Here is a 26,308-nt window from a genome sequence, read left to right on the forward strand (position 1 = left end):
CTGGGCCGAACTGCTATCCGGAAAGTGGCATATATCCTGTGTGTCAGTCTGAAATTTCGTTTTTAAAAACTGATTATTATTATTTTTTGTTCAGTAGACTGCTATGGTATTATACTCTAGAGAGTTAGAAATTATGACATAACTCGTGCTCTGTTTTGTTCTCTTCTTTGTAATATACTACAAAGGGGCACAACTGTTGCATTTGACCAACAACAACCCTGGGCCTTATCCTGTATGACATAAGTGAAATTCTCAGAGAAGGCACATATACCAACATATTCATCCTTATTCAAATTTTTCTTGCTTTAGAAAAGAGCTTTGCTAGAAAATCATGGAGTATTTGTGCAGTCAGTTTTTCAGAAAATAATTCAGTTAACTACGATGAGGTCTTCTGCATTACTTCTAACAAGGGAACCTCCCCATCGCACCCCCCTCAGATTTAGTTATAAGTTGGCACAGTGGATAGGCCTTGAAAAACTGAACACACATCAATTGAGAAAACAGGAAGAAGTTGTGTGGGACTATGAAAAAATAAGCAAAATATACAAACTGAGTAGATCATGGGAAGATAAGCAACTTTAAGGATAATGGAAACGCAGGAGCGCCGTGGTCTCGTGGTAACGTGAGCAGCTGCGGAACGAAAGGTCCTGGGTTCAAATCTTCCATCGAGTGAAAAGTTTAATTTTTTATTTTCAGTTTATGTGACAAACTCTTATGTTTTCATCACTTTTTCGGGAGTGATTATCACATCCACAAGAAAACCTAAATCGGGCAAGGTAGAAGAATCTTTTTACCCATTCGCCAAGTGTACAAGTTAGGTGGGTCGACAACATATTCATGTCATGTGACGCACATGCCGTCACCAGTGTCGTATAGAATATATCAGATGTGTTTTCCTGTGGAGGAATCGGTTGACCTATAACCTTGCGATCAAATGTTTTCGGTTCCCATTGGAGAGGCACGTCCTTTCGTCTGTTAATCGCACGGTTTTGCGATGCGGTCGCAAAACACAGACACTAAACTCATTACAGTGAACAGAGACGTCAATGAACGAACGGACAGATAATAACTATGCAAAAATAAAGAAAGTAAAATTTTCACTCGAGAGAAGACTTGAACCAAGGACCTCTCGTTCTGCAGCTGATCACGCTACCACGGGACCACGGCGCTCCTGAGCTTACATTGTCCATGATGTTGCTTATGTGGCCCATGGACTACTCAGTTTGTATATTTTGCTTATTTTTTCACAGTTCCACACAACTTCTTCCTGTTTTCTCAATTGATCTGTGTTCAGTTTATCAAGGCCTATCCACTGTGCTAACTTATAACTAAATCGGAGAGGGGTGCGATGGGGAGGTTCCCTTGTAAGTTGCGTCTGTCTACTGAAACCCATTGCCGAAAAGTGATATTCTCAACCGTATTACCATCAAATGCACTTTGTACTGTTTTTTTTATTGGGTCACTTCCTGGGCAAGAACAATAGTTTTCATAATACACTGGTTAAGATTCTGAGCCTAATGTTTTCTACCATAAGTTTGATGTTTTGATATGTAGTGCAAACACATACCGAGTGTGCTCCACTATGACCAGCTAAAATGCACAGTTTTGGGCACAATTCTGAATTTAGAAATCCTGTTCTTCTTTTAAATTGTGCAAAATATGTCTGTTGGATGTTACTGTTCTTTCTCTACCTTTCCCCTTGACAGTTACAGTCTTTCTTCCCCAGCATTACTCTGTTTATTTTGTCATATTCATAGCAGCAGTAGTAGTAGTAGTAAACAACAACTATAATAATAATTTATTATTGTAAGACACTGTTTGCACAACTTATTGGGACAAATTCTTTCAGAGTTTTTTATCAGGACTTTCTAACACAGTGGAACCTCACTTAACGAGTGCCTCCCACAACATGCAATTTGCATAATGAGTAAAACAAATTGTAAAAAATGATTCCCTTAACGAGTGACGTTTCACGTAACGCGTGATGAAAATTTAGTGTGATGTCAGCTGTTTGCACGCAGCAGGGGAAACATTCAACAATAAGAACACCTTTTATTGTCAGTAGCAGGATATGAACTACGTCTTTAACACATACTGCAGTTTTGGTTTAGTGCTCTTTCTGCTACCATCTTGGTGCAGCTTGTCATCTCACATTTTTCAAAACTTGTATTCACACAGTGTTTTTTGTGTGCAAATTTTAATAACCTTCGTAGAAAGGTCCCTGAAGATACAGCCGCAAGAAGACAACCTTGAGAGAAAGAAAATTACCTTAGAAATGAAATGTAAAATTATTGATGAACACAAACACTGTGTGAGCATTGCTGATTTAGCATGCACATGCAGTCTGTCTACATCAATTATTTGCACTATTCTCAAGAATAAGGACAAGATTAAGGAGAAAGATGCTTTCTTCAAATGAAGTGACAAGATTATCTAAACAATGGTTTCATATTCTGGATGATGTTGAAAGGTTGCTCCTTATATAGATAAATGAAACGCAATTGCAAGGTGACACTATTACCGAGACCATCTTTTGTAAGAAGGCGAGAATGATTTTTGGTGACCACCTTGTGAAGACTGCAGGATCATTAACGTCCAAATAAGTGTTTAAGGGAAGTTGTGGGTGGTTCAAGAAGTTTAAGAGAAAACCTGGCATCCACAGCATTGTGAGGCATGGCGAAGCAGCCAGCTCCAACACAAAGGCAGCAGAGAACTTCATCAGCCGCAACAGGATTTTAAGTGTGACGAGACAGGTCTAGCCTGAAAAAGATGCTGAGGTGTACCTTTATAACAGCCAAGGAAACTGCATTGCCCAGTCACAAACCAATGAAACGCTGTCTCGTACTGCTAGTGATTTGAAAATTAAACTGCTGCTTGTTTATGTTCAGAAACTCCATAACCCTTCAATAAGTGTGAAGTCCACAAGAGCAGGTTAAATCTGATGTGGAGGTCCAACAAAAAGGCTTGGGTGACACATGATCTTTCTGTGATTAGATCAATTAAGTGTTTGGTCCTTCGGTGAAAAAAATATTTGCTTGAGGTGAATCTGCCACTCCGTGTCTTGCTTGTTAAGGCCAACACTCCTGCCCATTCTCCAGGCCTACAAGACCACCTCCTTCGATAATTTCAACTCATCAAGATCCAATTTCTGCCTCCCAACACCATTCAGCTAATCCAGTCTATAGACCACCAGATTGTTTCTAACTTTAAGAAACCAAGAGAACTTTCACTTCTGCTTGGAAGAAGCTTTGGTCAGAGTGCATCGTCAAATGTGACTAAGGCATTCGGGTCAGTGGCTGTGGAGCCTGTAGTCAACGAGGTTGTCTTTGGCCAAGTGCATGGAACTAGAAGTCATTAACAATTATCTATGAGCTTGTGGAAGATCAGTCAAGAAGTGTCCACCAAAGACCTTATACAGAGTTGCAGCATGTTTCACAGCAGGAATTTGGGGTGGGGGGAGGGGGGGGGGGAGGAGGAAGTAACAGCAAAGCAGCCATCTTCTGGTATAATAAGAGAATGCTGGAAGGATGGGAATAAGACTGCATCGAACACCCCAATACAGCAGTGACTACGCGCACGCCATAAATTTGACGATAATGCTGTTTCGTGTTTTCTCCAAGTGTTGAAGTGTCAGCAGGAACAAATGACACAGAAAGCTTCCTAGTAAAAAAGAATTAGTTATGTATTGTGAATAATAAAGTACATATTTTCTTCACAATACATGGCATGGCATGAATAACCTACAACTTTTAGTACTTTTTCTGCATGGAACGCATTATCATATTTTATGTTAATTCAGATGGAATAAATTGTTTCGCTTAACGAGTTTACTGCATTAAGAGTTAAGATTCTGGAATGAATTAAGCTTGCTATGCGAGTTTCCGCTTTATACCTCTTTCCTTCAGAAGCCTTTTTGCCTGGCATACCATGTAGATGGGAGCACTAAATTCACGCATCTTCCTAATACTCCAAGATTGAGGTGTACACGTTAGTAGTATTATTTTCTTTTTCCTACTACTTTAACAAAAACTAGCTTTGGGTTACCTTCTTCCAACTGTTCTAGTGACGCATTTTCTGTGGAATCCTCTGCATTACCAAATAATTGTTTTTCAAGTGCTAACTCAATGGTTTTTAATGTTTTGGTGGAATACTTTTTAGTCTGAAATTTTGTAGTATGTACAGGGGACTCTCATACTTCCTGAAGAGACATATTTAGTGCCCCCAGAACAGTAAAAGGTGGAGGAACATAGCTTGACTGCAACTGACTCCTTCACCCACCAACCAAAAGCTACACTGGCCAATAATGTACCAGCAGAAATGCTAATCTTTCCCTTTGTGTCAAATTGGGGAGCTCATGTATGGTGAAGCTTTTCGACTGACAAATTCGCACTCATCTAGTGTCTACATGCTTAATGTACCTACCTACATGTATTGTGACTTGCTAATATGAATGCAAGTCATTTTAGGTATAGACAATGTCAAACTATTGCTACAATCTCCATACACTGGCCCAAATTAAGCTGTTGAAAAAGGAGCACATGCACTGGATGTACTATTAAATGGTAAAGCTACAGAAGATCTCAATTAACAGAGTGAAACCTGTGTTTCCACAACTGCCACCTACACTTGGGCCGTAACAACCAACCTTAGTCTCAGGTACAACTGTCCAAAGCAGACTTTACCCAAATGAAGAACACGCTCTGGACTCTTCCCCAAGGGTTTTGAACGACACTATTGTTCCCCCCATGTAGCTGATGTAGCCACAAAGAGTGTCGACTACTGTTTGTCCACATTTCAAAGCCGCCAAGAGTTTGTGCACCAGCCGCTAGAGGCACTCTTGTTTGGCATCAATGGTAGATTCATTCTCTTCAGTTTTTTTTTTCCTAAAAAAGTTGTAATGTGAGAATTTCCTTGTGAATACAGATATCAACTAGCACTATTCTAGCACACTAGTCCCAAGATCTTGCTATCTTCATTTGTGCTCTGTTTTGGTTAAATGTTAAGTGTTAATGGTACACGAGTATTTATATTTCGTGTGCTATTTCAGTTGATCTACTTTAACACACAAATTTAATTTGTTCAGATCATTACTGCCCCAAAAGAAGAATCCAGAAAGCAGTGGAAATAATGGTAAACAATTGTGTTAACATCAGGGACGACAACTTCTCATTTCTGTATCACACAGGACCCTGCATTAGCAAAAATTTGGCAAAAATGCCTTCAACAGCAGTGTTTGCATGGGTAATGTGGACATGTTGCACCAGATTGGCAACAGCTAGATGGCCACTTTTAACTCCAATGTCAATCATGCCCTCCCCGAGGTACTCAATGAACCAAATGATCCTGCTGCTGGAGAATAGATGCATAGTTGAATTGATTACAAAAGTTGTGAAATGTTGCTTCACGATGTCAGTTATTCTGAACATAACCCAAGAAGTTTTCATCAGTGAAATTTGCTGAAGAGGCTTGCCCTTTCGCAGTGATAACAATGCTCTTTGGTTTGATGGACAATGCAAATGAGTCTTTAATGGCACGAAAAAATTATCAGGAAAAGTACAAGCACTAAGAACACCTTGATACACAAACTGGCAAATCCATATAATAGTTTGACTTTTTTTTATTATGGATGAGGGTAAATACATTTATCAATTACAAAATATGGCATTTTCTACAATGCAGGGTTTCAAAGCAAATACTTGCATTATTACTGATAAAATATCAGCAATTAAACAAATATCAGCTCTGAAACCAGCTTTCTAAAAAATTGCATACTTTGTAACAACTGTCATACAAATAACCAATGTCTAAAAGATACTGAAACTATTTAAGTACAAAAAGAACCAATCTCTGAAGGTCTTAAGAAAACTGCTCAAGAACTTTTAAATAGCACAAATAATATCATTTATGACCAAATTTATTAGTGGGAAATATGAAATTGCAGACTGAAGTATTAATAGCAGTGGAACATCTCTAAATTTCAATGCTTGATTCCCACAAATACAGGGAATATACACAAACAAGAAAAAAAATTCCCAGATTTCTTGGTTAAAAACACGCATTTCCCAGGTGAAAAATAGACTTTTTCCCTTGGAGCTGTAAATACTACAAAGCCTTTGAACGGTAAAGGTTTTATACACTGTCTTAGAGCTTCCCAGCAATTTAAAACAAACCCCACAAAAAAATTATGCATTTTGGAAAGGTATTTTGACAAGCGGCAATATGTACACCGCATATTTTCTTATCAAGGAAGTATATAAGAATTCCACCAAATACAGCAGAGCATCTGCTGAAGTTTAGATTGTGCTGTGCGATTATAGATCACATCACATGATCTCACCAACCAATGACAGCAGATATTCAGAGCATAGGAAACATGATGTGGTCAGCCAATTGCAACATCACTATTAAGCAGCGCAAACACACAAAGAGGAAAAGTTGATGGCTTAAATGAGAGTCATATGCTTCATGATCTAAGAAATAATTGCCCATTATCAGAAGTCACTTAATTCATCTTGCATAAAAATAAATTGACTTTGAAATTAACACTTCTCAAACCACTTCACAATACTTTCCCACAACCTATTTGAAGGCAGCAAAGAGTCTTCTTCCTAGACACGTTGTCAACTAATACAAATGACTTGGAAGTTTATATCAATAATGTATATATAGGTGTGTGTTGGGGAAAAAAAAAAAAGGAAACTTGCTGTTACAGAAGGTCTCCTGTAAGAAGATATTTACCAAATGTGTTGTATTTAAACACACAATAAAAGCCTTAAAAGATCTAAGTTGCCAAGACCTGATTTTTAGTAAAAATTACATTACTCTACAAATAAGAAGAATATTTAACAAGTCAGGGGTTCACAGACTACTCCAAGCTAAAAATCACAATGAGATAACTTAAAAACAAACAACACGTGAACATGTTCAGCACTGTGACATGTTGTTCAGAGGGGAAATATGGAGTTATGGTACTTAGGACAATTGTTTTATTATATCCTATCCAGATAAGGAATGCAAAATAAGAAAGTAGTCCTTGGCATAATATTCATTTCAAAGCTAGGCTCTAAAACACAAAGTACCGAATATTTTGCTATGTGGTGACTTTAACAAAGATTTTCTTTTATTTAAACAGTAGTTTGTGTACACCACACCTAAAAACAGTAAGTTTTTACAGTTTATGTTCTACTCCACTAATAAATACAAAGCCATGTGAGGAGTTGCAATGATAAAACATTATATGTTGTCAGTCGATAATTTAGCAAGGAATGGCATTCTGTAAATTTAAGATGTGAACAACACAATTAAGAAATAAAGTCAGTCCTATAGGAGATACCTGACAAGTGCTAGGACATTCCTTGTTATTGAAAAACATTGTTTTTCATGGAAGGCAGACTTGTAAAATTATGCTAAAGCTGCCAATATACTGGAAACAAAATATTTTAATCAGTATTACTGACAAAATTTTCCTGCTTAGTTATCCTCAAGTAAACATTTACATATGCTGATACATGTATAGCATTAAAAGATCTTACATTATGTTATAAAAGAATCAGGACATCAGAGAGAACTCCAAGAACATCAGAATTTCGTAAAATGTACTAAAATGCATAATTTGCCTTAAAGTGCACAGTTGTATTTCCAGATTCACACTGACAGGCTAATACTGAGTATTAATATTTTTCAGTGAGGTTTTCGGCTTGCCCATTTTCTTGGCGTGCCAGTGCTGTATTATCTTATCTTTGGTTCTTTATTTGGCATAATGCCACACAAGCCGTTAAGATTAAAACAAGCACTTTACAAACAACTGAAATTAGCTGGTAGTGAGGAATGAAACATTGTTTTAAATATATTCACTGCCTCTGTGGGAAAAATTAATGAAAGCCAAATTTCTTCAGCAAACTGATGAAAATAACTTCATTGTTCTCCAAGTCAATTAATGCTCAATTGCTAATAACATGGAAATAAAATCAGAAAATAAACTAATAATATATTTTAGTCTTCTATAATTATGACAATGTATTTTAATTCACTTGATAGCACCCAGTCCCTGATATCTATTTTGTTTTATTTGACGCGAGAGCTATAAACAAAGACAAAACAGCAACATCACGAAATGTGAACATGCCTCATGTGCAGACTACTCGCCACTTGACTGCTCTGCACATGCAAAACGTGCAATGTGACAGCTTGGGCATGTCAGAAAAATGTTCCTGTTAGCATCTGGCTGCTTGCTGCTACTGCTAATCTAGTTAACAGCCACACTTCAAGCAGCCAGAAGCAGAAGACTGCCCATATGAGACTTCAGCTCTGCACATGCAGATGAGCACACTGGCAACTGCTCGAGCAAACCTACAATTGTATATAGATGTGACATCATGCTTATCAAAAACAGTTTGCTGTTTGTCTTTGCCCTAAGGCCTTTGACACATTTAGCTGTCTGGAGACACTTGTATGCGCGCTGTGTTTTGTTGTTGTAGCTAGCCCATTTTCTTGAAACTAAAGTTTTATTTTGGTATTATTGTTTCTTTTATGATTTATTGCTGCAGTAGTATCCTGAAATAGCAAGTTAAAATAAATTTCTTTGTTAAAGTGTCCGTTTTTATGAACACAAATTACAAAAATTTAACTGAAAAATAAAACAATGAAAAATTCCCATGAATCTAAAACATATCTGGTTTTTCCCCGATTTCCCAGAGCATCACAAACTGAAATAAGTTTTTTTGTTTTGACACGAATTGTTCTTGCATTAGACCACAGATGCAGTATACAATACATCCACTGGCTCTGATACTGTTTTCACATACCAATTTCCAATAAATGCTTCGAAGTTATTTTCATAACTTCACTTAACTTTTTATTTGTGAAGAAAGGGAACTTCCAAAGCATCTAACAATCTCAATGACAGTGTCCATACCTACTGATGTTCCACAATATATGAAGTGTTATTTCACCAAAATGTGTGAAGGAGACAAACTTAATTCTCAACTTTTTCAGTATGTCGTAAGCTACAGCTATCTGTGGCAATGCTACAAATGTAACTATGTATTCTTACCCGTATCTGTTCAACAATTTTGCGAATCTGTGGTTCAAATCCCATGTCAAGCATTCTATCAGCTTCATCCAAAACTAGATATGTGCACCTCTTTAGGTTTGTTTTCCCACTTTCAAGGAAGTCTATTAAGCGTCCAGGTGTTGCAATGACAATTTCTACACCTCGCTCCAAATCTCTTGCCTGAAACAACACAATTCAAACACAAAATAAGAATCTGAAAAGAAAATTGTTAAATGTGATGGAAAATTTCACCTCTACCTCTATTAAGAATGCCCCCAACAATTCATCATATAAAATACGCACCAAAAGGGAAAAATGGGAAATCCAAGATGGAATAACGAAAATTATGAAAATAAGAGATTGCTACTCGCCATATAGATGAGACGCTGAGTCGCAGATGGGCACAACTAAAGGACTGCTATACATTTAAGCTTTGGGCCAAAAGGCCTTCTTTTAAAGTAGAAAAAACAGGACAATTAAAACACACACACACACACAAATCCTTGTCTGGCATCTGAGGCCGAACTTCACAGCAGCTGTGCCTGATGGGAGAGGCAATCTGTGGATGGTGGGGGTAAGTAGGAAGCTGGGGTGGTGAAAGGCAGGTATAGCAGAGTAGGGGTGGGGAAGATTTAGTGCAGCTTATGGGGTGACTCAACAACTCTCTTATATGGTGAGTAACAATACATCCATTTTGTAATTGTAGTTATGCATCAAAAATTTAGACAAGGTGCCTGTATCCGCTACCTCCCCCACACTGATCAGCACTAATAGCTGTCCCTCCATACATGAATTTGCCTGTAGTGGCAAGCAATGGTAACATGACTTGTCTGCATGAGCTACTTTCGCATGTCACTACCATCGTACTACAAACAACATTCCTATCAAATGCTATTCCCAAATTACCACTTCTTTCTTTTCTGAAACTTGCCTCCAATACAACAGCCATGGAAGGAGTAATTTTCAGAAAAAATGAAATTAACAACTTCATTGAAGGCACATGATACTCAACAGGTCACAACAGCAATCATGGGAAGAGAGAAAAAGTGAGAGAGATAGTGGAGAATGAGAGAGTGATGGAAGCAGACTGCCACGAGGGGTAATGAAGATTATTATTATTATTTATGTTTAGATCACTTTCCAGCTCAGTCATTGCCCCCGTTATATTGTTTCCATAAGGACACTAAGAACTTGGAAACATTAAAATAAACTCAGGCCAAGGACGCGCGCGCACACACCTAAGATCTGAGTACAAGTGGTTGTGTTTTACAATGTAATGAGTGAAACAGTCTTAATTACCCATGTTTATTTACATCCAATTTCGGCTGAATTACGCCACTTTCAGATACAAAATGCTCACCACTGAACTGATTTGTGTCTACAACTAGTTTTTTTTTTCTTCTGAAGATGGCCCAATTCAGGCGAATTCAGTAACTGTAAATAAATACGAAACTGATATAGACTTCTGTCCATAAAAGTTGCAGTTTTCGCTACCTCACATTACAATGAGGTGAGCATTATAAAATAATGACTCATTATTATAAAATAGTAACTACCACCTACTGTGAAAGACAAACGTACTTCACACAACAATTTTGGCAAGAATTAAAATCTTTTCAATGCCTCTCTTTTGTTACCTAAAATACTGAGCAGGTCATCATAACAGGAGTACGGCAGATTAATAACAGTACAAATTACATAAACCAGGCTTAGAATCAAACTTTGATATGCAATGTTGGGAGAAGGCAAATAACATGTTACAGTAATTTAAGAAAATATATTTCATTTGCTACATGTGCTGAGGATATATGGCTGTTCCTGTTGATGTTGAAGTCTTCAAAAGATGTCAACATTTCAGTAGCAAATGTGAAAGCTTAGGAACCTTCCCAACAGACTGCAACTTGAACCTGCTATCTTGCTTTTGGCTGGCCATAATACAGACTGATGCTGTTTGATAGGTTGTGACACACCTCAACATCACAGTAAAATGATTGGAAGTGAAAGTGTTACTATACCCATGCTACTGAAACCTTGCACTCTAAATATGTTTTTCAAGTTGGTAGTGTAACAGTTTGACAAGTGAAGAAAAAGTACATGGCGCTAGGTGTGGGGTGCAAATCAATGCCAGCACAATAATCGTTTCCGGCCATGTCGCCTCAGCTCCTGCGTTGCAAGCTTTGTTTTGTGTGAACAAAAAATTCATCATTGTTGGTTTCTACAGTTTGCTTGCTTAATACTGTGATTTAGAAAATTCTGATAAATGGAAAATGCCAGCAGAAAATAGTTCTGTCTGCCTAGTGACAATCTTTTGCATCAAAGGTGTGCTGTTAGACAGGGACCTGAGTCACTTGCAAACTCTGAATTTTACGAGCAAGAGAAAGAATGTGCAAATATTCAGTCGGCCATCAGTTCCTGCCAATAAAGTAGTAGAATGCACATAAAATACTCTTGGAATCAGTTCAACAACATGGAATTACCGCAAAAACAATGGTAAGTAAGGGAGTGTTACTTCAAAAGCTGAAAGACACAGGTGTGAGCTGTAATGAATTCTAATGTGTCTGCATCAGCTAATATATTTATAGCAACTTCTGAAAAGAAGAAAAAGCAGCCTCCTCCTGTCACCAACAGTTTCTTTCCAAATTGATGCAGTTGCCAGCAGGAAAGAGCGACCTACTGTAGCAAAGTTGCTACTATTGTAATACGTATGTCCAACTTTTCAAGGGTGGAAAAAAAAGTTACTAAAAGGTATGAGTTTCCATTACAAAGAGCTATACAGACGCTAAGTCCAGTTAGAAAAGGCACATATTTCGATGACTTTAAACATATTTGTTACACAAGATTTGATAATATGGCTACACAAAATGTGGGTTAATGCTAGGGGAGCTCTCAGTAAATGCTGGATGGGCGACACTCCAAGCAGCAGTTATCACCCAACAGGAAGAGCAGCTTGATTAACCCTGCAACAACAGGATGCTTGGCTCCCCGGTTGGGCCACCTGAACAGGCAGTACTTGACTGTCTTGGCTGTGTACTGACAGACTGATCATCGTGCCCAAGAATGGTCATGTTAACGAATCATTGTCACATTCAATTTCACTGACAACTTCAAAATAATAGCAGTTTCAAAGCTTCCTCAGCTAAGAAACAGTTTGCTCATTTTCAAAATAAAATCTTACTAAGAAATAATACATCTACAGCCAAGAAAGCAGGTACTACAGATTATGTATATCGACAACAAATGTACCACTGCTTGCACTGCACACCACATGCCCAAAATCCTTAGCATGTGCCACACTGCTTAAGTTAATGCCCGTAATTTCTAGTGGCAGTATGTTGCTGTACAAAAATGTTCAGAAAGCCCACTAGATAGCACCAATAATGCTGCTTCCACAATAACATAGCTTACTAAAACTGCAAACACACAGAATTGGCTGCACTGTGACAGCAGTCCATTTGAGGGAATGTGTCTTTCCCAGCAGACTGTTTCAGCAGTCCATTGTCTGCAGGTCCCAATTACACTACCATAGTTGAAGCATTAATTGTGTACTTTTAACTTTTTAATAAAAAAATATTTGATTATCATTAAGACAAGGATTAAACATGATTTGCTGAGTGGTTGATGGACCTTTTAAAACAGTTTCACATCCCTATAACAATTGTAATGGACGATGTTCCAAATCATTTAGTGATACTGAACAAAGCATCATAGTAGACGAAATAGCCAAGGTGCAGCATCATAAGGCTGCCAGCATGTCACTGCCATTTCAACCTCAGTGAGTTAGTGCGAAGTGATGTGAATACATACATAAGAAACAATAACATGTCCTAGAATTGGACAGGCTGTTACGTGAAGCTCTTGGGACTGTAGGTGCAGCTTCCTGAAGGCAGCACAGACAAAGGTATCATCAGCAAGCATGAACAGCTAATGATTTGTATTGGTAATGAAGGCACCTTTGGATCCAATTCCAACAACAATGATAGGGAGCCAGATGGAATTTTATCACTGTTGCCATAAATTGGTGAATGAAAAGCTGTGAATATATGTTATTTACGACATCTTTGTGATTGTGAAATCCAGAGAAAAAAGTTACAACCTGTGTTTTTTTTTTTTAATAAACTGTATGATCATATTGTTTTCAAGATGGTCATCATCAAATACATACTTCTTGCACAGGGTGACACACGGGAGACTGACGGTTTTGAACTGCGCAGTACTGAGGGCGCAGTGGTGGGACGTGGTCGTGGTGGGGATAGTTCTTATCCACACAAGACGCCATTTCATTTACTCAGTCATTATGGAGTAGTAGTAGTAGGACTTGCAACGTCGAGTGTTTGTCTGACAGTTTCGTGAAAAGTGGTGAGTTTATTATTGTTACGCAGCGATTGTTTCGTGCGCAGTTTAATGTCTGTCGACATGGAGCTGTTCCGAGCTGTAACACAATCTTCAGATGGGTGGAAAACTTCAGATCAACTGAAAACATACTGGATAAGAAGCATCCTGGCCCGAGACGCAAAGTAACGACACCAGAAAATGTTGAAAGGGTAAGGCAAGTGGCAGTCAGAAGCCCAAGACGGTCAGCTAGACATCATGCTAGTGAGTTACAAATCAATCGTGAATTGGTCAGACGAATTTTGCATAAAGAATTAAAATTCCATCCCTACAAAATGCTCATTGTCCAACAACTTAAGGAAACTGATTTTGCTGTATGAGAAGACTTCACTTACAGAATGCAAGTGATTTTGGGATCAAATGAAAATGAAACTTTATTGACGAGTAATGAAGCTCATTCTCATTTAAACGGGACCGTGAATAAGCAAAACCTACGTTACTGGGCTCCAGAGCATCCACACCTTATCCACCAGCGTCCTCTACACTCAGAAAAAGTAAGTTTGGTGTGCTCTTGGCTCTGTTGGCGTTATTGGAACTTTTCTTAAAAAGAGAACGGGGCCACAGTTACTGATAATTTGGTTTGTTACATTCATATGCTTGAAACATTCTTGAAACCAGAACTAAGAAGGCGACGAATCCCTTTAAAACGTGTTTGGTTCCAGCAGGATGGTGCAACATCTCACACCACAAACACTTCAATGACAGTTCTTAGACGCATGTTTCCTGGCCGGATTATCTCACATTTTGGCAATGTTCCTTGGCCTCCCAGGTCTCCAGACTTGTCAGTATGTGACTTTTTTCTGTAGGGGTACCTTAAGAACTGTGTCTATAACCACAAACCACGAAATTTGGACGAGTTGAAGAATGCAATCATTCAAGAAATTGCTGCCATCCCTGCAGAGATTTTAGTCTGTGTGATGGAGGATTTTGGGAAGAGACTTTAGTCCTGCATTCGAAATGATGGACATCACCTTGACTGCATTATTTTTCACAAATAACTGTTGACTAAAATGGCAAATATTGAGCTTTGATTTTATGTAAATAAACATGCATTAATTTTAAAGTTGGCTGAGTATTATTTCATTAAAAACTGTCCGTCTCCCGTGTGTCATCCTGTATTTCTGTGCTCTGTTCTCAAATATGTATGCTTTGTTATGATTGTATCTACATTGTTATGTGGCTGTTTATTTGCTGTCATTGAGGTTGCAACTCAAAAGCTAATTCTTAAATTCACTGGTGCTGTCCAAAGGCTTTTGTTTACGAAATGGAATGGAAATCTGTGTCTTCCACTATGTGTGTAGAGGCTGCTGTTGCAAAATCACTATTGCAATACAGTAAACCTAACTTTATGTAACGTTAACTATGAAGTGCAACATTTCACTGGTGTCAGTATACTACTGTCAAATGTCCACACATTAAATGAGATACATTCTGTCGCAGTGAAATGCAGAGTGAATCTTTATTATTCAAGAATGAAACAACAGTATTTCATTTATGCTACACAACTTGCAACTGATCTACAGCTGTGTTCTGGAAAATCGAGTACTAATGGAATTAAATTTTGGAAACAGCATCAATTTGTTTTCGTTAACAAATGTCAAGAAATTATGCATTTTGGTACTTTTTAACAAGAAAAAATTAGAAAAGCCAGAGAGTATTAACACAAGTGTTCAAGCTGAACAGTTAACTGGAATAGCAAATTAGAATGGAGGAAACAGCAAACACTTCTTAAGTACTACTGCACACTAACAGTACTGTCCAACTCTTTGTTACAACCCAATTCCTAAGGAAAGGCCTGGTTCACAATATTTTGCACTCCCAAAGAAAAATTCATATGTGCAACATATGCGATAGCCTGCCCACTTGACAATGTTGATACTTAAACCCTTTTCAGAGGATTATGGTGTGAAGAAAATAATATTTGTTCGAGATTATTCCATTCTTTCTTATAAAGATACAGCTGAAAATAAAACAAATTTAGTTTGTAATGTAGTTACCTGTGGAGCTTTTGGTGCACCACCAAAAACACAAGTGTTGCGAATCTGTGAAGAAGCTCCAAAATCATTTGCTACTTGCTGAATTTGCTGTGCCAATTCCCTAGTTGGAGCCAGTATCAGAACAATTGGTCCATCCCCACGCTGAAGACGAGGCTGATTATTTATGTGCACAATAGCTGGCAAAACATACTGAAATTGTAAAAAAAAAGTTGTAGTATATGAAAAGAAAATATGGCAAGGCATTTAAAATTTGCAAGAATGGAAGCATGAATCGACATTTTTCCATTAAATACACATTGCGATACTATCCACTCTCACACTAAGAGAAAATGCAACTGTAGCCTGTAACTTGGTAGCATCTATAGGATGAATTCACTCCAACAAAATCTGAGAGGTATTCAGAGATGCTTGTGGAATGCTTTGGTATAAAGGAGCTACTTTTTCCAAGGTCTTATTGCAGAGTAATTTCATTTTGTTTCTTACCACCATTAAACTCTGAGCTGCACTGAAAAGATTTGCACTACAGTTAAACTGGACAGCATGCACTGTGTGTGTCTTGTTTGGAAATTAACTTGTTAAGATTCAGTAACAAGCCTGCTGTTGACAAAAGTTGTGCTGATTTCACTGTTTACTATCAACTTTGCATTCATTACTGCTCAATTTTGTTTCGAGCTTCTTTTTCCAGCATGTTAGCTGCATCTTGAACAGTTTCACACAGCTGTATAGACAGGTTTACTGATGGTTGGGTGAAATGCACATTGTTTATGGGGTTCATTGACTGCAATGGAAGAGCGAAACAGTGCTTTGTTGAGCTGCTCCCATTGCAACAACAACCACGTCAGAGTACTTATCCACCTGAGTTATTACTCTACTCTTGTGTGTTTTACATTTCTGATGATTACCAAACTTTGTTGGAATTCACATTCACTCTGTCCAAGGATACCTAATGTTTAGTGACATTAGTACAGCCCCTAAGTGTGAACCCTCTGCATCAGGGGCAGAAAATTTGAGAGAAAACTTTGAGCAGGTTAACAAGCTTTTCAAGTTGCAGTCACTAGTGAACAATCAGTTTTCTGCTCCTTGGTTTCAAAATCTGATTACAGAGGACGGCGTTCGGAACATAGGTACCTAACAGACTGGATTAATTCCTAACTACAGACCACTTATCTAAAAACAGTTATATCTACATCTACATGATTACTCTGCAATTCACATTTAAGTGCTTGGCAGAGGGTTCATCGAACCACAATCATACTATCTCTCTACCATTCCACTTCCGAACAGCGCGTGGGAAAAACGAACACCTAAACCTTTCTGTTCGAGCTCTGATTTCTCTTATTTTATTCTGATGATCATTCCTACCTATGTAGGTTGGGCTCAACAAAATATTTTCGCATTCGGAAGAGAAAGTTTGTGACTGAAATTTCGTAAATAGATCTCGCCGCAACGAAAAACGTCTTTGCTTTAATGACTTCGATCCCAACTCGCGTGTCATATCTGCCACACTCCCTCCCCTATTATGTGACAATACAAAACGAGCTGCCCTTTTTTTGCACCCTTTCGATATCCTCCATCAATCCCACCTGGTAAGGATCCCACACCGCGCAGCAATATTCTAACAGAGGACGAACGAGTGTAGTGTAAGCAGTCTCTTTAGTGGACTTGTTGCATCTTCTAAGTGTCCTGCCAATGAAACGCAACTTTGGCTCGCCTTCCCCACAATATTATCTATGTGCTCTTTCCAACTGAAGTTGTTCGTAATTTTAACACCCAGGTACTTAGTTGAATTGACAGCCTTGAGAATTGTACTATTTATCAAGTAATCGAATTCCAACGGATTTCTTTTGGAACTCATATGGATCACCTCACACTTTTCGTTATTTAGCGTCAACTGCCACCTGCCACACCATACAGCAATCTTTTCTAAATCGCTTTGCAACTGATACTGGTCTTCAGATGACCTTGCCAGACTGTAAATTACAGCATCATCTGCGAACAACCTAAGAGAACTGCTCAGATTGTCACCCAGGTCATTTATATAGATCAGGAACAGCAGAGGTCCCAGGACGCTTTCCTGGGGAACACCTGATATCACTTCAGTTTTATTGCAACTCTCAATGCTAAAACTTTTATTCGTAACTTTATTTTCAAGTTCCACAAAAAAATGGGACATTGTGTCAATATTTCACATTACTGCAACAGTTAACAGAATGAAATTAATGTTCGTGTACTGGAAATCTTTTATTTATTTGCGTATAATCCTTACAAATTCGGAGGAAGTGTACAGAAGAAGTACTCCTCAGAGGCTGCTTAATTATATTAAGCTCACTCTGAATCAGTGATTCAGCACTTTCCTCACTAGTCAATAGAACTGGCGACAAGTTAATGCAGCATTTCACAGTAATAGAATTTAGTGTTGATTGGTGGGTAACAGCACTAAGCAGCAAGGTCTAAGTGCCCCTGCACAAGTGATACACAAGGCAAGCATGGTGAAAATTTTATTTAAAAAATGATAAATCAGAAACTCAAGTTGCATTTACTCACAAGAACTGAAAAGACAACCTTGATAACATAAGCATCAATGATCATCATATAGAACACTACTACTTGTGCTGTGGTTAAGGACACAAGCACGGAGTGGTTGGTTGGTTTTGGAGAAGGAGACCAGACAGCGAGGTCATCGGTATCATCGGTTTAGGGAAGGACGGGGAAGGAAGTCGGCCATGCCCTTTGAAAGGAACCATCCCGGCATTTGCCTGGAGCGATTTAGGGAATTCACGGAAAACCTAAATCAGGATGGCCGGACGCGGGATTGAACCATCGTCCTCCTGAATGAGAGTCCAGTGTCTAACCACTGCGCCACCTCGCTCGGTAAGCACGGAGTGGAATGAGTCCAGATGAACATTGCAACCCGAGCTTTCACCCTGACACCAGTAAGGTCATCTTTTCTGTAAAAAGTTATAGCCTCCAAGTGTAGGCACAACATTGTATTTAAAATGAGTCTCTCAGAAAAGGAGGAAATAGGTATGTTCTATACTAAGAGTTAACTCCTCTGGACGAGACCTGAAGCAGTGTGATTTCGATTTACTTCTACCCATACGCCGAAGTGGTGAGGTGCTTGTAGAGTGAGGAGGATTGGAGGGGCTGTCTGGGTCCACTCAAAAGGCATCGAAATCCATGATGCCTTTCCTTGTCAGTCAGACATACCAGAATAACATCTGATGGTGCCAGACAGCTTTTGGCCCTCATGTCATGACCCTTACCCTTCGAGAATGATGGGGAAAGAGGGCATTGAAAGGCACTCTACTTTTAAGGTGTCTACTTGATGCTCACTGTGAAAATTTTGCGGTCTCTTCTGTTGTAGCTGCCTGGATGTCTTTGCTCACTTCAGTTTGGCCTGTACAGGTGCCAAGTACAGGTGCTAGTGGTGAATAATGGTGCACTAGACATCATGTGTGTCAAAGTGTCCACATTAGGAATAGGTTTCTGCAGCACACCTAGCGGCATTCATCAACTGGATGCTGAGCCCCTGAGGGCTGTACAATCTGTGGCTCTTCACCAGGCAGTTTTAAATGAGGAATCCATGACAAAGTGTCATTCATAATTTTACTTCAGTAACTTTCAATTCCCGTTGGTAGCCGAAATTTAGAAAGAGGATTTCAACTATTTTCAACTACAAGTGGAAGAACCACACAGCTATTTCCAAAATGACAAGTCTGACCATGCGCTTGTCGGTTAGCATAGCATGAGGTATCAGTGATCAAAAGACCATTATATGAATACTAAATGTGGCTGTAAATAGGAATGTTAAGTTACGAGGATATTTCTCCTTAGCAAGTGCAACAAGAAACTTTTCAGATTGCCTGAACAGTCTACAGGACTGAAAATTTTAAGCATAAACAAGACACAAAGTTCAAGAGTACTGTTAAATGTGTCTTGGAGACACTTGTGTGTCAAGAAAAACAGAGATAGGAAACACGTGATGCATCTTGACGGCAGTGTTAAGAAACGGCCACAAAGGAAAAAAGATCTTCACTGCAAATTTAAATATAGCCAAAGCCTCAGAAACGAAAACTGAATGAATCCATAAATTGGGGGAAGGAGGGCCACGCATGAAGCATTTAACGAATTCCAAAGTAAAAATATCTACTAACAGAAGATCTTAAGTTCTGATCTCTGACTGTCATATGTCTAGAAACAATGTGACCTTAATAGCATTGAAACATTAATAGCATTAAAACACAGGAGATAAATCAAAAACACAAAATGACTTTTCCAAATCTGTTTCATGTACACATATCACACTGTGGTTCTTGCCCTAAATCGTCTCAATGTTATCACATACATTAATGATTAATGGGTACTTTGTGGGGTTGTGACATGTTATCGGTGACTGGAAGAGGATTGTGGTTCTATCGAACAATGATTGTGGTTCAACCTCCGTATCTATGAATAGGTTGACTTCACCTTAACTCGGAAAAAGCACATCAAGAACTAGGGCACCGTACCTCATACTAGTAATGTGTGTTACCATATGCTTTATCAGATCTTTACAGCATCTGCATTGGCAGTTGATGGGCACACTACAAGCTAACACACTGCTCAATGAGCTTCAAGTCATGGAGAAGGTGCCTGGTCAGAATATCACATTCATCTACCTCTGACATATGCTCTCCTTGAGCACATATACCCCAAAAAAGTAAGACTCTCGGTGACCTGTGATACAGCTTCCCCAGAGATTAAAACTGTCTCCATGAATATTGGGTGAATTTCACCATACAGAACAATATGCAGTTATATAAAATAAGCTTTAAAGAGTAATTCAGCAGCAAGACCATTACTCTTCTCTCCGGACACTTACTGTGGGGTTGGTATTCTGTCTTCTATCTGTTGTTGTTGTGGTCTTCAGTCCTGAGACTGGTTTGATGCAGCTCTCCATGCTACTCTATCCTGTGCAAGCTTCTTCATCTCCCAGTACCTACTGCAACCTACATCCTTCTGAATCTGCTTAGTGTATTCATCTCTTGGTCTCCCTCTACGATTTTTACCCTCCACGCTGCCCTCCAATGCTAAATTTGTGATCCCTTGATGCCTCAAAACATGTCCTACCAATCGATCCCTTCTTCTAGTCAAGTTGTGCCACAAACTTCTCTTCTCCCCAATCCTATTCAATACCTCCTCATTAGTTACGTGATCTACCCACCTTATCTTCAGCATTCTTCTGTAGCACCACATTTCGAAAGCTTCTATTCTCTTCTTGTCCAAACTAGTTATCGTCCACGTCTCACTTCCATACATGGCTACACTCCATACAAATACTTTCAGAAACGACTTCCTGACACCTAAATCTATACTCGATGTTAACAAATTTCTCTTCTTGAGAAACGCGTTCCTTGCCATTGCCAGTCTACATTTTATATCCTCTCTACTTCGACCATCATCAGTTATTCTACTCCCTAAATAGCAAAACTCCTTTACTACTTTAAGTGTCTCATTTCCTAATCTAATTCCCTCAGCATCACCCGACTTAATTTGACTACATTCCATTATCCTCGTTTTGCTTTTGTTGATGTTCATCTTATATCCTCCTTTCAAGACACTGTCCATTCCGTTCAACTGCTCTTCCAAGTCCTTTGCTGTCTCTGACAGAATTACAATGTCATCGGCGAACCTCAAAGTTTTTACTGCTTCTCCATGAATTTTAATACCTACTCCGAATTTTTCTTTTGTTTCCTTTACTGCTTGCTCAATATACAGATTGAATAACATCGGGGAGAGGCTACAACCCTGTCTCACTCCCTTCCCAACCACTGCTTCCCTTTCATGCCCCTCGACTCTTATAACTGCCATCTGGTTTCTGTACAAATTGTAAATAGCCTTTCACTCCCTGTATTTTACCCCTGCTACCTTCAGAATTTGAAAGAGAGTATTCCAGTCAACATTATCAAAAGCTTTTTCTAAGTCTACAAATGCTAGAAACGTAGGTTTGCCTTTTCTTAATCTTTCTTCCAAGATAAGTCGTAAGGTCAGTATTGCCTCACGTGTTCCAACATTTCTACGGAATCCAAACTGATCTTCCCCGAGGTCGGCTTCTACCAGTTTTTCCATTCGTCTGTAAAGACTTCGCGTTAGTATTTTGCAGCTGTGACTTAATTCTATCTAACGGATAGAATTACAACACCTGCATCATGTTGTTGTTGTTGTTGTTGTTGTTGTCTTCAGTCCTGAGACTGGTTTGATGCAGCTCTCCATGCTACTCTATCCTCTGCAAGCTTCTTCATCTCCCAGTACCTACTGCAACCTACATCATTCTGAATCTGCTTAGTGTATTGATCTCTTGGTCTCCCTCTACGATTTTTGCCCTCCACGCTGCCCTCCAATGCTAAATTTGTGATCCCTTGATGCCTCAAAACATGTCCTACCAACCGATCCCTTCTTCGAGTCAAGTTGTGCCACAAACTTCTCTTCTCCCCAATCCTATTCAATACCTCCTCATTAGTTATGTGATCTACCCACCGTATCTTCAGCATTCTTCTGTAGCACCACATTTCGAAAGCTTCTATTCACTTCTTATCCAAACTATTTATCGGCCATGTTTCACTTCCATACATGGCTACACTCCATACAAATACTTTCAGAAACGACTTCCTGACACTTAAATCTAACAAATTTCTCTTCTTACAAATTTAACAAATTTCTCTTCTTCAGAAATGATTTCCTTGCCATTGCCAGTCTACATTTTATATCCTCTCTACTTCGACCATCATCAGTTATTTTACTCCCTAAATAGCAAAACTCCTTTACTACTTTAAGTGTGTCATTTCCTAATCTAATCCCCTCAGCATCACCCGATTTAATTTGACTACATTCCATTATCCTCGTTTTGCTTTTGTTAATGTTCATCTTATATCCTCCTTTCAAGACACTGTCCATTCCGTTCAACTGCTCTGCATCATAAAGATGTAAAAAATATTCCACCATATTTGAGAAGCAGCAGCAAGTGGTTCCATCAAAACAGCTGAGAGTAAATCAAGTAGAATCCAATCACTAAATCAACAGCAGATAAAAAAATTGGGGTAATTTCATGGGAAGGCAAGTCAACGCAGCACTCAACCTGACCCACCCAGTTTTGCTTCAGATACGGTGCATCCAATGACCTGACTTGCAGAGGCATATAATAATCGTGAAGAAAGCTACAGGTCTGCAAAGTTTGAAAACTGTAAAATTTACATGCGTCTATTTTGGCATGTATTTCTGGACCGGTAACTCTGCTGCTAATCAAGAGACAGCAGTGAAACTTATGCAATTGAAAAGCTAATGATTAGGGCTTTACATTACACGCAATAAAGCTAGTTTCTAATTCCTGATCTTAGACCTTTAATGTCTCAAAACATCACTCCCTCGATTTTTTTTTTTAAAAAAGAAAGTCATATACATGGTTTTTCCCAGAACAGTAGCCGATAGTAGTCATTGTTCTGACCAATTGGTGAACATTTCTTGCTGTGAACAGCCAGCCACAGAGACTAATTTCAACCAATCATAAGTAGCTTGTTTACTCAAACTGCAGTATACATGTAATGTGAAGTAGTTTCGTAAAAAATGGATTTGAAGTCATAACTGTATTGTTGCAATCCATTTAAATGTGGTCATGTGAGCTTAATGAAGAATGTGATGAATGTTCAGGAATGGATGGTAAACAGGTGCCCAAATGTATTGCCAGGTGGAAAAATTTGCAGCAAACCTAGAAATCAAAATCAGAAAACCCATCACCCCTGTAGTGCTGCCACAGCTGTCCTACAAACTTCCACAAAATGTGTAAATGAAGAAGAAACAATGTAAGATGTGGCACTGGAATCTTTAAGTACTAGCCTTAAGTACTTAGGTGAATCTGCTGCGAAAAAAAAAGAGGCTTCAGTATGAGAAAAAGTACCCAGAGCAAAAACTGTAAAAGACTGCCTCAGTATTGGAACATACTTATGTGGCACAACTGGTAGAAGAAGAGTGTACAAAACAGAAAAGGAGAAATCATAATGCAGCTGGAAGATGTGTCACAATTCAGACTATATGTGACAAAATACAAATTCTGACAGTAATTTGAAAGATCTGGATTATAAGGAAAACTATGAAAAAATTTTCCACTTCAGGTTGCATGCTACAAAGAGCATAACTGTTAGTAGCAGACCATGGTATATTAATGTCACAAAATCTAAAGCTTGATAAGACATGTGAAAAAGCCATTCAATGTGTACATGATTTTATCATGAGCCGTGTGATGCCAGGGAGAAAAGAACGCCTGTAAAAGAAAATGCAATTAAAGTACAGAAGCAGAAAGTGTTGCACAACCTTAAGGAATTGCATGCATCTTTCAAAGACACACCCAGGCGTAAACAGGATAATCAAAATTTTGAAGTTGTTACCACAGCCCTTTGTCCTTACCAATGCCACTTGGGACCGAAGTCTCATACAAGAATTTTAAGTTAATGGTTGAAGGGTGTAAACTGAAAGAACTAATGAAGTCTGGAAAACACGTATTACCATCAAACAAGCACTGCATAGCATTTGGTACACGCAATCCTGCAGTTGCAGCATGTGTCTTAAGGGGAGGTGTCCATGTCCCTACTGTCCAAATTTGACAGGACTGTCTGTCTGGTACAAATTGCACTGCTGAAGTTACATGGAAGTTTAGTTTTTGACAAAATAAAATCTACAAATGATATCATTGACATGTTTGCAACAAATTTAGAACAGCTCCTACCACACTCTTATCACCCAGCAGCAGTCACAGCTCTCTAAAATCACTAAATAAGAACTCAAAAGTAAATGAAGACCTTGTTGTTTGTGATTTTGTGGGGTACTACTACACCATTTGAATGGAGTACAATGCTTTCAGTGGAATAATTCTCAGGTTACAATTCATCTATTTGTAACTTACTACAGATATACACTGTGTGTCATATGTGGAAATATTTCCCTGCCTTCAACATGATTTTTGTTTTTGTGTGTGTGTGTGTGTGGGGGGGGGGGGGGGGGGGCGCACTTTCCAGCACAATTTCGTCAATTTTTTCAAAACTGTCGCATTATAACTCTGAAGCTCATTCACTACTTCTCAGGTGCACGTGCTCTCCAATACAAAAGCAGGAAGAATTTCATGAATCGCCCATCTTGGAGTTTTTGATTTTACAGCAGAATGGCATTTTTGCTACAGCTCAAGATAAAGGACCTTCTGGTGTGGTTGTGCATAGATTAGCCACACTTGCCAACCTCAAGATTAGCCACACTTGCCAACGTCAAGGAATACATGAAAGAGTATTTTTAAGACAATTGTTTCAGTGGTGCAAAGAAAATATTCCTTCATATGTCTCCCACTAGACATCAGCTTCCCATCAAGGATGCACTGCCACGCATACAAGGACAATTCCACATACCCACAAGCTTCAATGAGTAATACCTATTAACAAAAGTAGAGCAATAGCAAAAAACATTCTATAACAATGAAAACAAGCAATTACTGACAAAAACTATTTAAATGGTAGATAAAAAATCCCAGTGGATCCTTCACGTAGAAGGGTTGAAGGAAATGGACTGGAGAGGTCTAGATAAAGGGGTGATTATCAGAAAGTCACCCAGAATCGCAGATCAGGTGGGGACTTACCATACGGGATGAGAAATGAAGACTGGATGAGATTTGAAAACCTGATAGCTTAAAGATGGAAGACAGGATAATATGCAGAGATTACTGCTTAAACATCATGCACGAGTTGTTAAGAGTGAAAAGCTAAGAGCATCATACGTAACAATGGTGGGAGTGGGCAGTGAAAAATAGAAAGGAAAGCAATGAAAGATGTAGAAAACTACAACAGGGTGAAGCAGAGAGAAGTTACAGTGAAGAGCTCCTGAGACTGAGGAAATTAACGTAAATTAAGGCCAGGTGGATGGCGAAAACCAAGGACACTTAGTGCTACTTCCTACCTGCAATAGCACAACATGTCCTTTGTTCTCGCCATCCACATGGCCTTAAATTAAGTTACTTTCTTCCATCTCGGCAGTTTTTCACTGTAACTACTCTTTGCTTCACTCCATTTTAGTTTTCTATGTATTTCATTGTCTTTCCCGTCTATTTTTCACTGCCCACTGTTACGTACAATGCCTTTAACTTTTCACTCTTATTAACGCATGCATGATGTTTAAGCAGTAATCTCTGTCTGCATATTACCTTGTCTCTCATGTTTTCAAATCTCGTCTGATGCAGTTCCCAACATCAGTCTTTCCTTATAACCCCATACGGTAAGTCTACCCTGACCCGTGGTTCTGGGTGACTTTCCCAAAATCTACCCCTTTTCCTAGACCTCTCCAGTCCTCTTCCTTCCCCTTCAACCCTTCTGCCTGAAGGAGGAGCTACTGGCTGAAAGCTTGCCAATTAAAAAGTACAATTGGTAAGTAGATTTTTATCTATCCAATTAAATAAAGAACATTTTCTGCTTCTTTATTGGGCTGACAAGAGTCAGAGACTGCCGTGGTGAATGAAATGCTGTTAAGAGACATACATGGACTTGTTGCTTGTATGTATGACAGTCATTGGTGGTATCCAAATGTCTTATGAATATATGAAGAAACAGATTACGTACACACCAGCTTCTTGCATCCAAATAGGCCATCTCCAGCATCTGCCTTTCCTAGCTGACACCTGTGTTATCAGACAATGTGACATTTAAAAAGATTGGGTCCATTGACACCAAATGGAAAGACACCCACTCTCCCTGCTTCAGATCTTGTTAACATTAACAATTTAAATGGAGACTTGTGAGATGAGATGTAACCACTTTTTACTGAAGCTATACTGTAAATCATTCATAATACCATTATAACAATA

At 38.8% G+C, this 26,308-nt stretch overlaps 1 protein-coding gene across 4 annotated transcripts in view; it reads right to left on the reverse strand.

Annotated features, from left to right (window-relative positions):
* The window catches only part of LOC126253079 (probable ATP-dependent RNA helicase DDX17), a 76,018-nt gene that overhangs the window by 41,893 nt on the left and 7,817 nt on the right, over positions 1–26,308 (reverse strand). For all 4 annotated transcript variants that reach the window (XR_007545893.1, XM_049954174.1, XM_049954175.1 and 1 more), the window contains exons 5-6: positions 15,439–15,627; positions 9,053–9,232 (exon numbers count right to left, since the gene is read on the reverse strand). Coding sequence is in view for 3 of the 4 variants with exons in the window: in XM_049954174.1 (XP_049810131.1) it covers positions 9,053–9,232; positions 15,439–15,627 (369 nt within the window). In the remaining variant the exon portion in view is untranslated. The remainder of the gene's footprint in view (positions 1–9,052; positions 9,233–15,438; positions 15,628–26,308) is intronic.

This window comes from Schistocerca nitens, chromosome 4 (genome assembly GCF_023898315.1).
Source record: "Schistocerca nitens isolate TAMUIC-IGC-003100 chromosome 4, iqSchNite1.1, whole genome shotgun sequence".
NCBI lineage: Eukaryota > Metazoa > Arthropoda > Insecta > Orthoptera > Acrididae > Schistocerca > Schistocerca nitens.